This window comes from Adiantum capillus-veneris, chromosome 21 (assembly GCF_014529385.1).
Source record: "Adiantum capillus-veneris isolate H3 chromosome 21, ASM1452938v2, whole genome shotgun sequence".
Lineage (NCBI taxonomy): Eukaryota > Viridiplantae > Streptophyta > Polypodiopsida > Polypodiales > Pteridaceae > Adiantum > Adiantum capillus-veneris.
The window spans coordinates 106,033,906-106,053,151 of record NC_140951.1 but is presented as its reverse complement, the minus strand read 5'-3'; the positions used below and the strand labels follow the sequence as shown (position 1 = coordinate 106,053,151).

Genomic DNA, 19,246 nt, shown 5'->3' with positions numbered 1-19,246 from the left:
TCTTTGCACAAAAAGACCAACATTTCAAGAAAAGACATCATACGCGTATGATGTCTCACAGCATGAATTTCACATCCATTTCAACATTTGAGTGCATAGCCTCATTCCACATGTTAATCACATCCTATGAACCAAGTATCATGAGAATTGGAGTTAGAAAACCCAAGGAAAACCAAAAAGACGCAAAGTAGGCCATAAAATTGATTTTTGGTCCTAATTTTGTCAAAATAACTCCAAACTCATTGAAACTTTGTAGGATTGTTGTTAAACACATCTACAAGCTATCTGGAACCAAAAGGCACCATTTTGACACAAAAGACATCATACGCATATGATGTCTATTTGCACTTACAGAGCCAAAACTGCTCATTTGTCATCATACATCCATTATATATATCTAATACATGCTACGTATGAAATTTGGAACCATTTGGTCAAGAGGATCACCCCATTAGCCCAATTGAAGGAAAATCCTTCACCTAAAGCCTATTTTGGCCCAAATCCAACATACTCAAGTCCAAACCGAGATTTGAGTAGGAACAGTCCTTCACTAGTACATGGGGAGTCCACAGAACCAATCCCATGCAAAATTGATGAAAAAGACATCATACGCGTATGATGTCTCCAGAGCCATTTTTAGCCCAAAATCTATCCAAACTTCATAAATCCACTGAATAAGCCTATCTAAAGCCAAATCCAAGCTTATAGAGAAATTTGGTCCAAAAATACACTAAAAGACATCATACGCGTATAATGTCTCACTATGTGATTTTGGCACCTCAGGGCTTCAACCACCAAACAGAAGTGATCTACATGCCATTTGAAAGTGAACCACCAAGTTTTATCCAATTTGGATCATAAAATCCAATTCCCTTTCAAAATTTTGCCAAGAGCCAGAACTGGACTAAATTGGCCAAAACTTGACCAAATGGGATCCAAACTCAAATCCAAGCATATGATAATCATGTATACACTATCAACTACAAGCACAACCAATATGAAGTCATTTTGACACAAAAGACATCATACGCGTATGATGTCTCCAGCATGATTTTGAGCCCATTTTGCATATTTTTTCACCTACCTTGCATCCTTAGGCCCTGAATAGCTCATGTTTCAATTTTCAAGTCATTTGGATAGTTAAAAGCTTCATTTCGGCTTTCGGTACTAAAAAGACGCTAACTTCTGAAATTGGAGTTACAAGATCCATGGATTCCACCAAGTCATCGGCAACGAAGAGAAAAAGACCGACAATCAAAGATGCTATTGCAGAAGCGGAACCATTTGACATTCCAGCAGAAACCCTCAAGCCAACCAAAACTTGGGTGGAGGAAGCAGTATTGGAGAAAGAGGGAATAAAGATCTACCAGGGGACTTTCAGAGATCCTCAAGGGCAAGCGGTGGATGTACCGATGATCCCACAGGAATTGGTAGATTATAGCAGGTCAAAAGACATCAGCAGGTACCTGGAAAGGGCAGACTTGCACAGTTTCTTCACCTCGAGACCATCAGGTGTGGATACAAGAAGAGTGTACGAGTTGGCAACATCCATTCAGAAGGATGGAAAAGCCACATTGACAGCCATGGATGGAGAGAAGGTAGAAGTACAGATCACTCCACAGCTAATTGCAAACGCATTGAAGCTGCACAACAAAGGGAGCTCGGTCAGGGAAAAAGGGAAGCCATAGAGGTCTATGGGCCCAAGAAACAGAATGCGACCTATGGAGATATGAAGGACCCAAGAGCGGCAACCCTTTGCCGACTGTACAACCAATTTCTTCATGTTTGCAGTAAAAGACCGCAAAAGTATACGACACCACCCCATGCCATTGCGACCACCATCACATGGGCATTAAAGAGCAATATGCCAAAAGAGGTGAATTACGCTCAACACATCCACGAGCAAGTAATTGCCATGCACAACGAGAAGCCAAAATACATAAGAGGAGCGGAAATTCTGACAAGAATAGCTTATGAAGCTATTGGAGCTAGAGATCAGTGGCCAAAGGCTCCCTCCCAGAATGAGTGGCTTAGAGAAGCCGACGAGGAGGAAGAACAGCCCGAAGTATCCAAGAGGGCATCCACAAGAGCACGCCGGAAACTAGAAGTAGTTTCAGAACCTGAAGAGGATGTGGACGAGCCACTTAAGAAGAAAGTAAAGAAGAAGGTTGCTCCCAAGCAAACCAAAAGTCAGAAAGCGGCAAGAATGGAAAGATTAGTGGAGCAGTTTAGAGCGGAAAGAGCTCTAAAAGGGTGACTTTGAAGAAAAGTGGGTGCCAGACCCCACTAAAGTTGGAACTAGCTCGGCTAGGCCACACATTGATCAATACGATCAATATATTAAAGCTTATGAGGAGTCAGAGGCTATTTTGGAGCAGCAACCTGTCGAGCCATACACTGAAGAGGAGGTACATCAATTAAAAGCTGAGCTGAAAAAAGACGACAAGGGGAAAAGGAAAGTAGATGGGTCTACTAAGCCTCAAGAGAAACATGGACAAGCCGACAAAGGGAAAGCCAAGGAAGCTGAGGACAAACATCCCTCTATGACTGATGTACCAAGCCAGAAGAAGACGGAAAAAATTGTGGAAGAGACCACAATAGAGGTGGACATAGATGTTTTGGAAAAGCCAGAAGCCGAGACCAAAGAAAAGAAGATAGATCCAGTTCAGCAAAAGAGAAATGATTATGAGGATCTGGTAGAGATAGGATACACCGAAGAAGAGGCCCTTGAGGCAGTTTATGGGATCACCCTACAAAAACAAGATGAACGGAGAGGGACGGAGAAAAAGACAAAGAGTAAAAAAGAAAGTGAAGAGAAACTGGACGAACCGAAAGTACTAGAAGAGCCAAAGCCAGTGGAGGTGGTGGCGGAAAGAGCTTTAGAGTTGACAGATGATGATGAAAAAGACATGCACATGGTGCATGAACTGCTCATCAAGATAAAAGAAAGGTCCAAGGCAAAGGAAGTAGAGATTGAGACAGCCAAACAAAGGGAAGCGGAGTTGCAGAGAAATTTAGAGAATGCTATGACTGAATCTGAAAGTCATAAAGCATCACTCTATGACGCGGAAAACGAGAGAGACGGCTTGATACTCCAACTAGCCGAGGCTTCAAGAGAAGTAACAAGTGCACAGGAAGCAAGGGAGCGGATAGAGGATGAGTTGGAGGCGGCTAAGGATGAGCTCATTGAGCTAAGGGAAAGAGTCGAGCTCCAAGAAAGAAAAATCACTAGACTCAGGTCTACCCCTAGAGCTAGCAGAGCAGGAACCGAACAAGAGGGAGCTATCATACCAGTTTTGGAAGACCAGGTCCGAAGCTTACAAAGAGAGCTAAGATTAGAGCAAGTGCAAAGGTTGCACATTGCGGAGGGATCATTGGCCGCAGAGGAGAGGCTCACATTAGAAAATCAAACACTACGGACAGAGAATGAGGCCCTCCGCAAACAGCTCCAAGATCTACAAGAGCAACAAAGAAGAGAGACAGAGACACCACACGAAGAATCAGGTGGAGCAGCCATAGAGCTACCAGAAACTGGAGAGGCAACCACAATTGAAGATCCAGCCCCAGCTCAAGAGGTGGCCTCGACTTCAAAAATCTCTGAAGAAGAAGAACAAAGGCTCCATGACCAAATAGAAAAGTCAGTAGAGGAGAGTGCCAAGGCGGAAATGGAATGGGAGAGGAGACTCCTAATCTCCATTAGACTTCAGGGACTAGACACAAAAGTGCTCCATGAACAGTGGATGCAACCCAGCCTGCCTTTCCCTTTGATGAAATTTGAAGTGCTAAAGACGAAAAAGAGACTAGAAGGAGAGCAGTATGTCGCTCTTTACGAAGGCGACATCACAAAGGAGGAACAATCAAAGAAGATAGTAGATTCACAACCTAGATGGAGGAAAGGTTGGCTGAACAAATACCCAGCCTACCTCATCTACTTGGTGGAGGCACCAAAGGAGATCCGGGAGGATGCAACCTTCTGCCCGGTGTCAAGAGTCAGAAACTGGAAAGAGCATGGCAGGATTGCAGAAAAGAAGCCAAATTGGCTTAATTATCCCAGGATGCCAGGACCAAAGGCAGGAGAGAGAATAGGTAAAGCCTACATGGTGAAAACCCTAACGGGCACCATCGAGCTCTTTATTGGCTCTCCTGACCTTTCATGTCAGATGCTCAAGAAAATCTGCAGGACTCTCTTAGCTTGCATTGAAGTGTTCGCGCCAGATAAAGCCACGACCTCGAGTCTACTATCGACGGCCGACACGGTGTCTGATATGATGTACGATCTTTCATTGCAGCCTTCTCCAAAAGTGTTACACCTCCTATACCAAAGGATTATGTTTTTGCCTAGCTTCCACATGCAAACATTCGAAGAAGCTTTCTACACCGGCTTTTTCACCCACGAAAGCAAAATATTCGGCCCAACCTTGACCATCGGCAACCTACGATACGAATCACATTTGCAGATGCTCAAGACGACATAACTTTATTGACCAAGCATAAAAGTCATGTCAGGGACGACATGAACGCGGAGGGGGGGGAGTGTTGAGCCAGCAGAGGATCACACCCACATTTTTTATCACACTCATCATTTTGTAACCATTGATTGTAATAAATGTCTTTCCGACATTAATTTTGATTTGAGCCATTCATTAAGTAACGGGACTCAATTGAGTTTCCAACTTGTAATCCCGAAGTAATTTCGCTTGCTGATGTAATTAGTTAGAGATGTTCTCACCTCCAAGGCTGAGGTATATAAGCCAAAGTTTTTGTAACCTAAGGGGGGAGATTATTAATCAAAGTGAGTTTTTGAGCGCCGTGACTGTGTTTGAGAGAGAGAGAGAGAGAGAGTCTTATCTACTTGCTACACGAGCTACGGAGCCACCATTGGAGAAGCGACACCGCCATTGTGTTAGCAATGGCGAGAGCTACGCACAGATACCAAGAGTGCGCGCTATCGGCTTCTATGTGTGGTAAATTCCTACGAGCTTCGGTGTGAGTTTTCTTCCAACTCGTGTGTCGGAATTGAGCGTGCAGCATATCTATAGAACCACAACGAGTAGAGCTACACATTAGTACCATCGGGGTCAAGTTTCGGTCAACTGTATATTTTGGCCTGTCTTCATATGCGTTTACCGCACGGAGTGGTTATAGGTTCAGTTTGCAGTTCAAGTCTTTAGGGTGTTGTTCTTACCTAGTGTATAGACTTCCCCTTGAGTTTGAGATCGATTCAATGATTCTAGATCTTGTTTCGTATAGCATTCGTTCGTAGTACGGATTTCAGTCACTTGCGTATTTTAGAACTTAGATTTGATTTCCTTAGTAGTGATTGTCATTAGAAGGTCGAGTAGGTGATTTGACACCCACCTAATTGTTTCCATGCGCCTGCGGGTCAAGCTCCGTCCTCGTCTGACAAATTCTGTTGTTGGTTGAGTTCTCTCTATTTAGCTTCCGCTAGCGGCGTAACCGCCTTAACAACTCTTTACTTGGGTTAACCATGAACCTACTCACAACTCCCACTGCATGTGCAATGTTTGGCCTTGTTGAGACCATAGCATACATTAGAGAACCTACCGCTGCAGCATATGGAGCTTTAGACATATAGGCTATCTCCTCTTGTGTCTTTGGACACATATCCTTCGTTAGTTTAAAGTGACCAGCCAAAGGTGTAGAAACTAGTTTTGCATTTGGCATTGCAAACCTTTCTAGTACCTTCTTGATGTAATCTTCTTGAGATAGCTTTATTGTCTTCTTCGTTCTGTCCCTTGATATTTTCATACCAAGTATCCTCTTTGCAGCACCTAAATCTTTCATTGAAAAAGATTTAGACAGCTCCTCTTTTAGGTCTTTGATGTCCTGCATGTTAGCACTTGCAATCAACATGTCATCAACATATAACATTAGAATGATGAATTTCCCATCTCCCAAATTCTTCGTGTAGACGCAGTGATCCGAGTTGCATCTTGTGAATCCATAATCCAACATCCATCGATCAAACTTCATGTACCATTGTCTTGATGCTTGCTTTAAACCATACAAGCTCTTCTTAAATCTGCAAACCATTTTCTCCTTACCTTTTACTTCATACCCCTTTGGTTGAAGCATGTAGATTTCCTCCTCTAAGTCACCGTAAGGGAATGTCGTATTTACATCCATTTGCTTGAGATTTAGATCATGAGCAGCCACAAGGCTTAAGACAAGCCTAATTGAGTTCATTTTTACAACAAGAGAAAATATTTCATTGAAGTCAATACCTTTCTTTTGAGAAAAACCTTTTACCACAAGCCTAGACTTGTACCTTTTCTTCCCACCTTCTTCTTCCTTCACCTTGTACACCCATTTTTTTTTAAGTGCCCGCTTACCTTTAGGTAACTCAACCAATTCCCATGTTTGGTTGCAATGTAGTGAGTCCATCTCCACTTGCATGCTCTTCGTCCATTCTTCTTTGGATTCAGGTTGCATAGCTTCTTCGTATGATTCCGGCTCTCCAGAATCTGCGATCAAGAGATGGTTGAAGGAAGGAACAAACCTTTCTGGAGGTCTACTTGATCTTGTAGATCTTCGGGGAATAGGTTGAGGCTCCTCATTTGGTTGACGTTGTTGCACATTGTCACCGTTTGCAGTCCTTGAGTCTTCACCGTCCTCAAGCTCCATGTACTCATCACCTATTTCTTATGTTAATTTTCTTTCCAAGTAATCTTTGTACATATTTTGTTCGTTAAAAATTACATCCCTACTCCTTAAGATTTTACCATCTTCAGGATTCTATAGGCGATACCCAAAGTCACCTTCTCCATAGCCAATGAAGAAACACTTTTTGGACTTTGCATCTAGCTTTGATCTTAGGCTTCTATCTATGTGCATGAAAGCCTCACACCCAAACACTTTGAGAAATGCATAATTCACCGCTTTACCTGTCCATGCCTCTTCTGGAACTCCCCCATCCAATGCCGTTGAGGGTGATCGATTGATTAAGTACACAGACGTACTTACAGCTTCCGCCCAAAGCTCAAGCGGTAGGCCAGCATGAAGCCGCATGCTTCGTGCTCGCTCCATGATTGTCATGTTTATCCTTTCCAAAATCCCATTTTGTTGAGGTGTCCTTGGGGTTATCCTTTGCCTCCGAATGCCATTGCTAGCACAAAAGCTTTCAAAAACTTGGCTGCAATATTCACCTCCATTGTCGGATATGAGGCATTTAACCTTGGTACCTGTTTCATTCTCCACAAAGGCTTTCCACCTTTGAAATATGGAAAATACATCGGACTTATTCTTCATGACATAAACCCATGTTTTTCTAGTCGCATCGTCTATGAATGTTACATAGTACAATGAGCCACCAAGTGATGGTGTACTTGCAGGACCCCAAACATCAGAATGAACCAACTCAAGTTTTTTATTTTTTCTTTCATTTCCCGATTTTTGAAATTTCACCCTCTTTTGTTTACCATAAACACAATCTTCACAGAACTCTAAGTCCACTTCTTTTAAACCTGGTAGGAGCTTCTTTGTTTGAAGGATTTGCATTCCTTTGGCACTCATATGCCCAAGCTGATAGTGCCACACCGCACTGTCAACTTCTGTAGTTGCTGCACAAGCTGAAGGTTGCGTGCTAACATTATACAAGTAAAGTGTACCGACCTTTTCTCTTTGGCAACCACCACCAAAGATCCCTTTGAGATCTTCCACCGTTTGTTTCCGAAGAAACATGCCTAACATCTTTAAGCTTCCATTCATTTCTGTTAGCAGTTTTGACAGAAACTGTACCTTTGCCGACAATCTCACGAGCTTCATCATCTCCCAAGTATACATACCCAAAATTACCTTTGGTGTAGTCTTGGAAATGTTGCTTATGTGGTGTCGCATGGAATGAAGCCCCGGAATCTACTATCCAGGAATTAGACACATTGTCTAATGAGAGAATTAGAGCATCTTGCTCTACTTTACCTGCCACATTGGCCTCCGATGTTGGCTTGTTATCTTGAGACTCTGTCTCCTTCTTCTTCTTGGACCAGCAATCCTTCTTGACGTGGCCCTTCTTGCCGCAGTTCCAACATTCAAGAATTGACTTTGTGCGTGACTTGCTCCGCCTTGAGCGATCACGACCCTTTTGGTTTTTGAACCTCTCCTTAGGCCTTCCTCTTGTTTCTACTGACAGTGCAGTACTTGATGATTCTTCTCTGCTTCTCCTTCGTATTTCCTCGCTTAGGAAAACACCCACAACATCATCAAACTTAAGAGTATTTGTGCCAGAAATAGAATTACTTACAACCATCACAAGGCTATCCCAACTATCCGGTAGAGATGATAGTATAAGGAGAGCTCACACTTCGTTGTGTTAAAGTCATTTAGGTGTTCTGCAAACTGAACCATTCTCTGCCATCTTTAGATTGAACAAGCGCTTCATAAGAAATACCTTATTGGATGCCGATGTTTTCTCATAGAAGTCGTCAAGTGACTTCATCAAGTCCTCTTTGGTCTTCATCTCCGAAACATTGAAGGCCACCGTTGACGCTAAGCTTAACTAGATTGTTCCCAGTGCCTTTCGATCAAGGACAATCCATGCTTCATCTGCCATCGTTGCAGGCTTCGTTGCAAGACCGCCTAGTGGCAAATAGAGGTCCTTCTGGTAGAGATAGTCTTCAATCTGCATCTTCCAATGTTGGTAGTTTCTGCCGTTGAACTTCTCAATCTTGAGCTTCCCTTCCTCCGCCATAACTCCCACTCAATTCAAGGAATCTTTTCCTTGAGATAATTTAGCTACGATAAAACCTTGCTCTGATACTAGTTGTTAGGAAATAAGGCGTAGCTAAATAGATAATTGAGTAGATTACTTAATGGAGAGAGACAAATTTACATACACGAGATTATAGAGTAGAGAGAGCGAGAGAGAGAGTACACACGATATACGTGGTTCACCCAATGTGGGCTACGTCCACGGGAAAGCAGCCACTCAATGGATTTAGTACTTCAAAAAAAGAAGTAGTTTACAAAGGGATTATACACTTAATGGAGCTCCCGCCTTGCTTCACTCTCACCACCTCACACTCATCTTGTTGCATCAACTTCACATTATGAAATGTGTGTAGAAATGGCCTCCTTTTATAGGCCAAAAGGGTTTCCCTCTCTCATGAGAGGCAGCCATGTGTAGCCACCCTTGTGTAGATAAGTCCAAATCGGACCCTTCAATCTGCCCATGTGTGGCCGCCCTTGAGAAGACAAGTCCACTTTTGAATTCGGCCACCGGCCCACCGGCCATTGACTTCCGACCACCGGCCACCGGTCATTGACTATCGGCTACCGGCCAACCGACCGGTTGTTTTTCGACCACTTTCCGGCCGCCGTCTAGCCATAATATTCCGGCGAAAAGGAAAAAAAAAAGTCTCGGGGGCTTCTGTCCCCGAGGCCCCTAAAGTTGCCCCTGATTTTTGGCCCCGTGAAAATTTTGGTTTCCGGCAAGTGATTTTCCGTCACGCACGATGGCTTCTCCTCATAATGGGGGCCTTGCAAATGTGCGCTTTTACCACAGGAGATTACAAAGGTAAATCAGGCTCCATACTTAACACAAAGCCACACACCAAGTTCTAAACCTATTAGCAACACTTTACTCTATCTTATACTTGCTATTATGGCGAGAAACTCACCACCAAACCCGAGGGATTCACCATGGAAAACTTACCGCACCACGTAAGTGCAAGGGAGGGGGGTTTTTTACCAAGTTACATAAGCGTATAAGTTAGGGGCAGGCCCCCAATAATTTATCTCCCAAGCTTAAAGATAAAGGAGGGGGGTATCATATCTAGGGGGGGTTTGGGGGGGGGGGGGGGGGGGGAGAATTCACTCTTGAGTTCCGTATGGTATCACATGAGTGTAAGGAAGATGGGTTTTCAATAGAGATACCATAAGCGTATACAATAGGTTACCTACTTATTTTTTATATCTACCATAGGTTGGGGGGGGGGGGGGGGGGGGAGGGGGTAAACCCTTAAATCTTTTTTTGATAAAAACTATCCCCTATCTTCAAATTTGCAATCATCTGGTTAGGCCATAATTTTTGCACCTTCCCAATGGGAGATGGACTTTTGCTCACTAGAAGTAGATGCTCCATTCTAAGGTTTGAACACTCTACCCTCGTGTTGCACAATGCTTAAAAAAACTACCTTTAGTGTACTATGTACATCATTACTAAGGCCGATGTGGTAGTTCTAGGAGGCTACAAATTTCACAGCTACAAGGCTCATCAACATGGAAAAATGAAGGTTTCATTGGCAATTAAGATTGTGCCAAGCAATATGGAAAAACGAAGGTTTAACATAATTTAACTGCAATTCCTAGCTAGATTTTGAACTTTCCTTAAGGGGAAATTCTACAAGTTTTAGCGCAAAATCTTGCAAATCTCTCACATTTGAGGGAGAGTTTTAAGTGTGCACTCATATTTAATCCTAGAAATTGGGAGAGTTTCAAGTATGCCCTTTTAAGGGTAATATTGCCTTGAAGAATTGTGAGCACCTCAATGCTCTTCTCTATTCTATGGCTAAGTAAAAATTTTACACAAGCTTATTTGCCCTTTTTAGGGAAATATTGCATTGAGGAATTGTGAGCAGCTCAAAGCTCTTCTATGTCGTGTGGCTAAGTAGGAATCTTCCATAAGCTTGCGGGGCTGCAAGAAACCCTTGACTAATCAATTTTGCTTGTGTTTGCTCACAAATTCCTGCTTTTGTCAACCTATGTAAAGCTTAGGTCTATAACCATGGAGCTTTGGTTGCAATTCTGTAAAAAAAGTCAAAAAAAAGATTATGCAAAAACCCAAAATTTGATGACCCCTCCTTTCTACTTCCTTTGGTGGCTTCTCTAAGGCTTTCAAAACTTGCCTAAAACTTGTGGCCCCTTGTGGGAATCCCCTTAAGCCATAAACTTGACCAATAGCGTTGAAAGAGGTGGCCAAGGGTGTCTCCTTATGAAAGCATACGAAATTGGCTATGGCGGCCTATTTGGTAGCACACGGGAGAGAAGAACCACTTGCACAACTTACTATGGCCCATGAGTTCAACATGTATCCTATTGCCTTGGTACACATCCTTCTTCTTTGCTCATATTGCAGAGTGCTACATGCCGTCAGGTGCAAGAATAGGTGATTGCATCAGAAGAGATGCCCTCAATTTGCATCCAAGCAGCTCAAATTTTCTTGCCTACCCATGTTGGGCATTCCACATTCTGGATAGGAATCTTATTAGGGACTTACGATCTAATAAAAGTGCATCACACTTGAGATACATAGTGACTAACGTGTTGCCTAAGTATGTGTTCTATTCAAGGAATCCACTATCATGAATGTCAACATGTATCCCACAACCTTGTTTCTTCTTCACACAATATCTAAGTGAGGTCACAAAAGAAAGACTCGCTCTCTTTCTTTTGATAGGAAGTTGCCTAAGCACTTCTTGTGATTTTCGAAGTAAATAAACCACATTTGGCATAGATATAGACCAAGGCAATGCCAAGTTGGACGTTTTTGAAAAAACAATGCCTGCCTACTAATATTATCGTGAATTCTCATGACCACATCATCATCTTGCATATGCCACATGATGCTCTGATAGCCCTAGAGAATCATGGTATAAAGTTACCTTGTCACCATCGTGGTAGTGCAATGCAATGCTCGATATAAAGTGTTTTCTAAAACTGTAGAGAACCCACACAGATAATTTTAGATGAAGGTTTTTACAGTGCTCAAGGGTCCACTTTTCCCGCCTTTAAATTGAAATTTAAAATTTAATTTCAAAATCTAAATTTAGAGGTAAATTTCAAAATTCGTTGGCGGAACGGAGGGGTTTTTTGAGTACTTAGTACCGCCAAATTCCAAGTTGAGTGTGAAGTGAACCCTGTTAGGGTTCATATTTTGTGGGAGAACTCTAAACTGCAAGACGGGCCAAAGTATTGCAGGCGTGCACATATCTGTAACTCATGGACCCTCCATCCGATTCTACTGAAGTTCCTTGCAGTCATGGTGATGTTCCCCCCTTGCTCGTCTTCTTCCTCTGACCTTATGCATATCTTAGTTTTTTCTCTTTCTCCTTACTACTTATTCAGCCAAGCTTTGCGTCTGTCACACGTACATGAGAGAGAGAGAGAGGAGGCAAATGAGGAGACCTGCTTCTTCGGTGTTAAGGTATGTGGATTCTTTCTTGCAGAAGGCATGCAACAGTTCTTGCCCTCCGAATGCTCCTTGCCTCTGCAAGGCCACATCATCTGAGCTCGTTAGTAGCTCACTTGGTGCTCCAGCTTCTTGGGTCTCAAGGAATCGAGGAGCAATGTTGTGTTTGGAGTCTCCAGCCATTGCAAGATGCTATGGCCCAGGCGTCCTTTGTTTCACGATTGAGTCTGGGTTCTTTAGGGAGATTTTTTTTCTGCGCTCACGGTGTTGTGATTCTTCTGAAGAAATTTTTGATGGAGTTTTAAATAGGGCTCATCGATCTTATATTGTGATCGCCCGAAAATTGTGGTAATATTGCATCATATGGGAGTGCACAGGTGATTGACAGCTAGTTGGGGGATATTTGTACATGATTTGTTAGTTTTGAGTCTTGAAGTCTCCCTACTTTTGTTTGAGAGTTGTAGCAGTGTCAAAAAAATGTTGGACTTAGAATAACCTTATTTATTGTACTGAGAAAAAAAACCATCAGAGAGAGAGAGAGAGAGAGAGAGAGAGAGAGAGAGAGAGAGAGAGAGTGCATCTGCCCTTCCCCTTGCGAGAAGGAGCTACAACAGACCTTCAACATCCTGTAGGGATGGCTAGTAGTGATGGTGCAAATGCTACCCCTGAAGAGAGTAAACTTAAAAGGGGCATTCCATCAAAAAGTTAAAGATATCGAAGAAGCTAGTTCTTGCTCCACCAGCCTGAACAAGAAAGATAAGAGATCTCTTTTCGGCTTCAAATTAGAGCAAGGTTAGCGATTAAATGCAGAACGAATTCTTCTTTGTGTAACATGTAGTAGCCCAAATTCTTTTGGTTTATAAGGATGTAACGATATTTTTAGAGGTAAAATTGTAACTTGTTTAGCATTGGACGCTGCATTACTACAATTTTATATGTTGTATTTGGGAATGCGCTCACTCCTTTGTCCAGCATTCACTCCATGCTTGCAGTCACTTCAACCTTGTTTAGGGCTAGTCAAGTGATCTATGTTGATGCTTTGATTTGGTTTGTGTCCCTGTTGATATCATAGCTACAAGGAAACTCTGCTTCGGGGCCTATGGGATCGAAAACTCTGTTTCTAAAGTCCTTGGTTCCCCGTTTTTGTTTTGTTGTTTCCTTGGGGAGCTTGAAATATTTTATACATAATACACATATATATAGCCATTTTGAAACTGTTGTAGTGAAATGAGAACCGTTTTCATCTCGAGTGGCTTTGTTGATCTTGTTCCCGTTTCTTGTTTTAGGTGACTATGGCTGATATTTTAAAGACATCAGCGGATGCATTTTTTTCAACTCTTTTCAATTATTGTAGTGTTTGTAGATTTCTTGCTTTTTTGGAAGTTCGATTACAAATGTTTATATGTTGCTTCTTTGGAAGTTCTATGACAACGATGGAATTCTTAGTCGAGCATGTCAAGATTGTCTGCTTGGTGCTCTTTAGATGTAATCACTTTCATTTTGAGTGATCTATGTGTAGGAATTCTTGTAAGCATTCTTTTTTTTATATCTATATAGGGTTCTCAGAGCTTTCTGCTCCCGCACCCTGCTGCCTGCGAGGCCGTGGAGCAAGAGGCTCAGGGCAGTTCTGTGGCGAGGCGGGGTTCTTGAGCAAAACCAGCTGGTAGGGGTGGGGATTTTGCCAAGCGTGGTTGTCTTTGGGTTGAGCTATCGTGCATTGCCATCTCTTGCCATGCCCTACCTGTGCCGGCACATATTTTTTGACCATGGGAGAGGTTGTACTCCCGCCTCCTACGAGAGGAGAACTAGAAACCAGTTGGTGAATGTCTCGCCCTTGCGGGCCCTTCACTTGAGTGGCAGGTGATGGAGGTCTTGGTGGCAGCAAGGGTTTTCTCAGCTTGGGCTTGGCTCCCCCTTTTTAGTCAGCTCCCTTGGTGGATCTATTGGTTGTAGTACTTTGGTGATCAACTGGTGTATGATGGACTTTTCTTTCTGTTGGCGCTCACATTATGGTCCGCTCATGCTCGCCTTGGTGAATCTGGGTCTTGTGGCTTTTGTGGAGGCTCTTCGAGGCAAGCAGCTTGTTGGTGGCAGCAACTCTATTCTATTGGCACCTTTGGGAGCTTCTGTTGGTGATGGGGACGACGGGCCCCACTCGTTCGGCTTTATTCTCGTTATTTCTCCTCTTTGGCCTTTTGTTCTTCTCTAGGATTTTATTTGTCCAAGGTGGCTCCCTTGGTTGGCATTATAACATTTTGACGATGGCTCAAGTGGTGGTAGCTTGAGGGTGTTTTTTGCATGATGTGGCAAGCCATGTTTAATCAGTGGCAACCTTTGGTCTACCTTGCTCAGTGGGTTATCTTTTGATGTGTTTAGTCTGATAGGTTATAGTTTGTCAATTTGACTCTTTGGCTCGATATGAGAAGGGTCTTTTTGTAAATAGTTTGCTTTCTAATATGTTACTCACAGTTTGAGTTTTGAAAAAAAAAGGGAAATCTTGTAAGCATAAGTCTTGAATTGTAAGTGGAGGTTGTTATGTTGGTATAACAAGCTCCAGGACAGTTGATCTATAAACTTATGATGTTGGCCATGTGTAGTTTTAAAGGAGGTAATTGGGAGTAGAATACGTGGACACTTGGCGGTATCTATGACCTTTTATCGTATGTAAAAATGTTAAAAAAAAAATGTACGTCCTCACAAGCTATTCTATTGAATGTGTTTTGCTAGAAACTAGCAACAAACGTTGTGCTTTATCACTTTAATCCATTTACTTGCTTGTGAATGCTTGCCATAAAGCTACATTGTGCGTAGCACTTTAAACCCCAACCAATACACGGGCACTTAAATTTGTAGGACTTAGAATGCCTACAAAAGAAAGGCGGATTCTTGAAACATGCAATACAAAGGCTTAAGAGAGCTATAGCTTGGTGTACGCATTGGTAGGTTATGGACGCGTGATAGTCGAAATGAGCATAGAGCACATGCGAGGAGGGATATATATGCAAAGAGGTTATGGAAGTGGTGTGAGCATTGGCTTCACTTTGTCATGCTACTAGGTGGAGCATGCGCAACCGCTTGGAGTACCATCCTTGCATTAGACATTAGTTACTTAGGAGCTAGAGCAACAAGAGATGTGTGGATGTTCCATGGATTTTCTCAATTTTTAAAACTTGAGAACAAAAATCCTTCAATGACTCCGAATCCATTAAACTTTTAACACTAGAAAATATGAATCTTTCAATAACTCTCCCAAAAAATGAATGGAGTCCACATTGGTCATAGTGCACTAAGACATAGCTACCTTGGATAGCGTAAGAAGTCTCCATTTTCATAGATGAAATTATCAAAATTTTGAAATTAGTGTCAATGTATAAATGAAACTATCAAAATATCTAAAACTGACAATATTTACAATCCATACACATTACAAAGGGGGTCATGTTGACTATAGGAGCAGGCGGATTGACTCAAGTTGATTACTTGTAACGATTGGTCACTGGTGTATACCAGAACTCAAATGATTTTAAGGAAATTCTTTTATCAAGTCACATCAAATTTTGCATCAAGTCGATCATAAATAAGGGTTGATTTGGACTAGGTCAACGGTTGATTTACATCAGCTTTGGTTGAGTCAAAAATTGGATTGATCGAGTACATAGTTTGAAAGTCAAACCAAGACACATTGAGGGTACATCTAGTTATTAATAGAAGTGGTTATTAAGTATGTTGCTAGTAACTATACTATACACCTTTTGATTAGTTTTACTCAACTAGATCACGTGAGATCTAAATTTTATATGTAAGATAAAGGTATGATAGTTTTTTTCACTGCTTGTTGTATAAATGTAAAAAGGGGTGTTATATTTTTTAATACGAGTTGACGTATATAGGGGTTTTATCAAAGTTGTCCGCTCGTAGGTGGCGTCTTGATTTGTTTATGGAGTGAATCCTTCGGGCCATCAAAAATGCAAAGATCACCAAGGACGCTTGGATCTCCACTCTTATCCTACTCTATCTAAATAATCTATTTAAGGTAACTCTATGGGATTTAACTATGTTCCCAGTAATCTAGGTAATTGTTCCCCATCAACGTCTCCAATATCTGAGGGAGGCTTTTACAACATCTATCACATCGCACAAAGAGAGACTAAAATGTCAATCCAAGGGAGCAAGTGACTTGACTTGGGCACGAAGGTATGCCAAGAGGTTTTCAATCTCTTGTTTGAACATAATACACTCCGTGGGAACAATCTATGAACTCTTTAACTGTGGAAAAATGGACTTTCACCTCTTTGATCCAATCACAAATCCACATGCAAAACCTGTAAAAAATTAATTCCGATCAATACCAAACTTGGTAGGCACATTCCTTACTAGGTCATAAACATTTATGGAATAGAAAATTAAAAGTTCACATTGGAAAAAATCATGATTCCCTCCAACAAAAAAATTAGAGGTCGTCGAATTTGATCTTGGACACACCTAGTAGGTGCTCCTAAGTTTTGAGAATTTAGTGCAACTAAAGGAATCTGAAATGACGCTTGGATAATGAGATATGTCACTTGGAAGGTCAAGGGAGTGGATGCTCGAATCTTGCAAAGTGCTTGCAATGTAGATATCAACATGTAGAGCTCCTTGAGGCTAACATGTTGATGGCTCAGCTTGTTGATAGAGTAATTGTGCAATGCTGTGCAAAGAGATGAAATCTTGATAGGAAGAGGGTACTCACCGTGTATAGAGAAACCTTATCTCTTTATTAGCAATAATAAAACTTGTGTCCTCGGAACTTTACAAAATTGCCTTTTAACCCGATATAGCTTGGAAGTTCATAGCCTCGGATTTTGCATAAATGAAAAGTGAACAAAAATCTAATAAATTTTTGGAGGGAAAATTACAATCACTTTCTCTTATCAAGGCTCCAAAAGAATCTCCTTCTTGAAAAAGCATCTGTTGAAATATTCCAACATTGCCAATTTGGTGGTGAAGGACATGGGAGAGGAGACTCTTGAGTCCAAAGTTGAGAGAGAGAGAGAGAGAGATGCTACAACATAAAAGCAATTGAAGGCAATATGGATGTCAATCGTGCTGCATGGGCTCCGCTCCATCAAATTTGAGCTTGCAATGGTGAGCCCCTCTTCAATATTTGGTTTGTAATGCCTCAATTTCTTGCATAGCAAATACATGGATATCGCTTGAATATGCTTCTCCATTATAGAGTAAAAACGTTGTCTTTTTGGCCTTGTAAAAAGTTTTTTTTGGAGTATGCACTCAAGACTTATTTTTAAGTGCCCAAGAAATGCACCCTTACGGGCCAGTGCTCAAAAGAAGCTTTTTTCCAAGAAGGTAGATTGAATATAATTGAAAGGCCCCAATGAGGTTGGAATACTTGCAATCAAAATATTAATATCTACCATTGCCTTCTCTAATCAAGTATTTGCATCAATAGGTCAAATTGCATGTGTCTCTAAATATGTTTCTTGAGTTTCAAAAGTGGAAACTTCCTCCTCTGCCAATAGTTGTGTAAAGCTCATTGCCTTCTCCATCTATCCTTGGGCTATAAAGATGCCTTCATCTTGTGCATGCTCCATCTATCCTTGAGATGCAAACATGTTGTCTGCTTCTCCTTGAGTTTCCACATTGTTCAATGGGAAAATTGACTCATCTTCAAATTGTCTTGCATGGGTGTGATGGGCACCTGAGATTGGTCCTCTTCAATGACCATAGTTGGATCCTTTGTGAGGTTAATGTGATTGCATGGCATTTTGTCAAATTTGACGGCAGATGAATGTAGTGGCCATATGAATGTTGCCCGAAATCTAGCCTTTATGTTTTACTTCGAAAAAGAAATTTGTATAGCCCCCTAGCCACAAATGAAGCTAGCTCAGTTTTGGTTGCTTGTCTTGAGGCAGCTTGTTGTTTCCATATGTCTTCTTCTTTTTTAAATTGAACCTTAAATGACTTAAATATTGACACATCCAGCGGTTGAAGCTTATGGGAAGTGTGGGCAGGTAGAGTGATAATGTCATTCCTTGCATCATGTGCTTTGGCCACAACATCGAGACCCATGGCTTCCATGTCCATCAAGGATAAGAAGGTGTCTATTATCCTTGACCATATTCCTTGTAACAGCATTGTCAAAATGCTCAAGCCATGCTTCAAACAATTACTTGTCATCCATGTTTTTTTTGGCATGGCCATTGCCGCTCCTGGCTCAAATTGTTGAATATAATTGCTTGTGATGCGGCTAATTTTGAATATGTAGTAGGATGGAATGGTTTCACTGGCTGCATTAGCATAGCATAACACTATCATCCACTCAAAGGAATCACATGTAATGCCATAGACAGCCTTAGCTCCCTTCTTTGCACTTTCATACCCTTGTCTCAGAAACCTTAAAAGCTCGTTTTGTTTGCATTCCAAGTATTAGAGGGTGGATAATTATTTCACATATACAACTTTTGTAGGTTGTCATGAAGTGATTTGAAAATATCTCGTTGAACCTTGTTGCTTTTGACTATTCCAAGCCCTTCGAAACTCTGAACACAAGATTTGGATGTCACTTGCAGAAACAATCCCACCCACTTTTTCTCGGTATTTTGCTCAAAAATAATGTATGCCTCATTTGACGAGTTTCAACAACCTTGAGTTTGACATCTAGAACAGAAACACCATGACCTCAGTGGCACTTTAGGAAAATCCAGTTCAATAAATCCTCTTCCTCTTTGGGTTTGAGCTGTGTGGGGAGGCCCTTGGTTTTCTTTTTGGTGAATCTTCCTTCCTACCAATTGAAATTGTTGCTCTATTAATGCCAAATTGTAGGGAGAATTTATGCAATGAGGCCATTTTCTTGAGCTTGAAGAGCCTTTGCCATGTCTTCTTCTGTCCATGATCGTTCTATGTGTTTCTTGCTCTTTCTTGGTGTTGGTGGTGAGACTTCTTCACCTTCACGGAATGGTACATTTATAGTTGGTGTGTTGGGATCTATTGAAGGTTTTGACTTCAAAAAATTGGGGTTAGCTTGCATGGAGGATTTTTTCTTGTTTCTCTTCTGCACTTTGAAGAAGTTTGGGTTTTGAAAATAACAATCTCTATTCATTGTTA

At 41.7% G+C, this 19,246-nt stretch overlaps 1 protein-coding gene across 3 annotated transcripts; it reads left to right on the top strand.

Moving 5' to 3' along the window:
* The first annotated feature begins 11,851 nt into the window (after positions 1-11,851).
* On the top strand, positions 11,852-14,772 carry LOC147431476 (uncharacterized). 3 transcript variants are annotated; one of them, XM_086494075.1, is made up of 3 exons: positions 11,852-11,998; positions 12,082-12,160; positions 13,703-14,772. In XM_086494075.1, exons 1-3 carry the CDS (start codon positions 11,956-11,958, stop codon positions 14,007-14,009), a joined length of 429 nt encoding a protein of 142 aa, XP_086350201.1. In that variant the 5' UTR covers positions 11,852-11,955; the 3' UTR covers positions 14,010-14,772. The 3 variants fall into 3 exon arrangements, 2 of the variants coding, with proteins under 2 accessions (XP_086350201.1, XP_086350200.1); XM_086494074.1 differs by adding an exon at positions 12,778-12,937 and having other exon boundaries at positions 11,861-12,160; positions 13,703-13,837; XR_015185705.1 differs by lacking the exons at positions 12,082-12,160; positions 13,703-14,772 and adding an exon at positions 12,183-12,654 and having other exon boundaries at positions 11,868-11,998.
* The last annotated feature ends 4,474 nt before the right edge of the window (positions 14,773-19,246 follow it).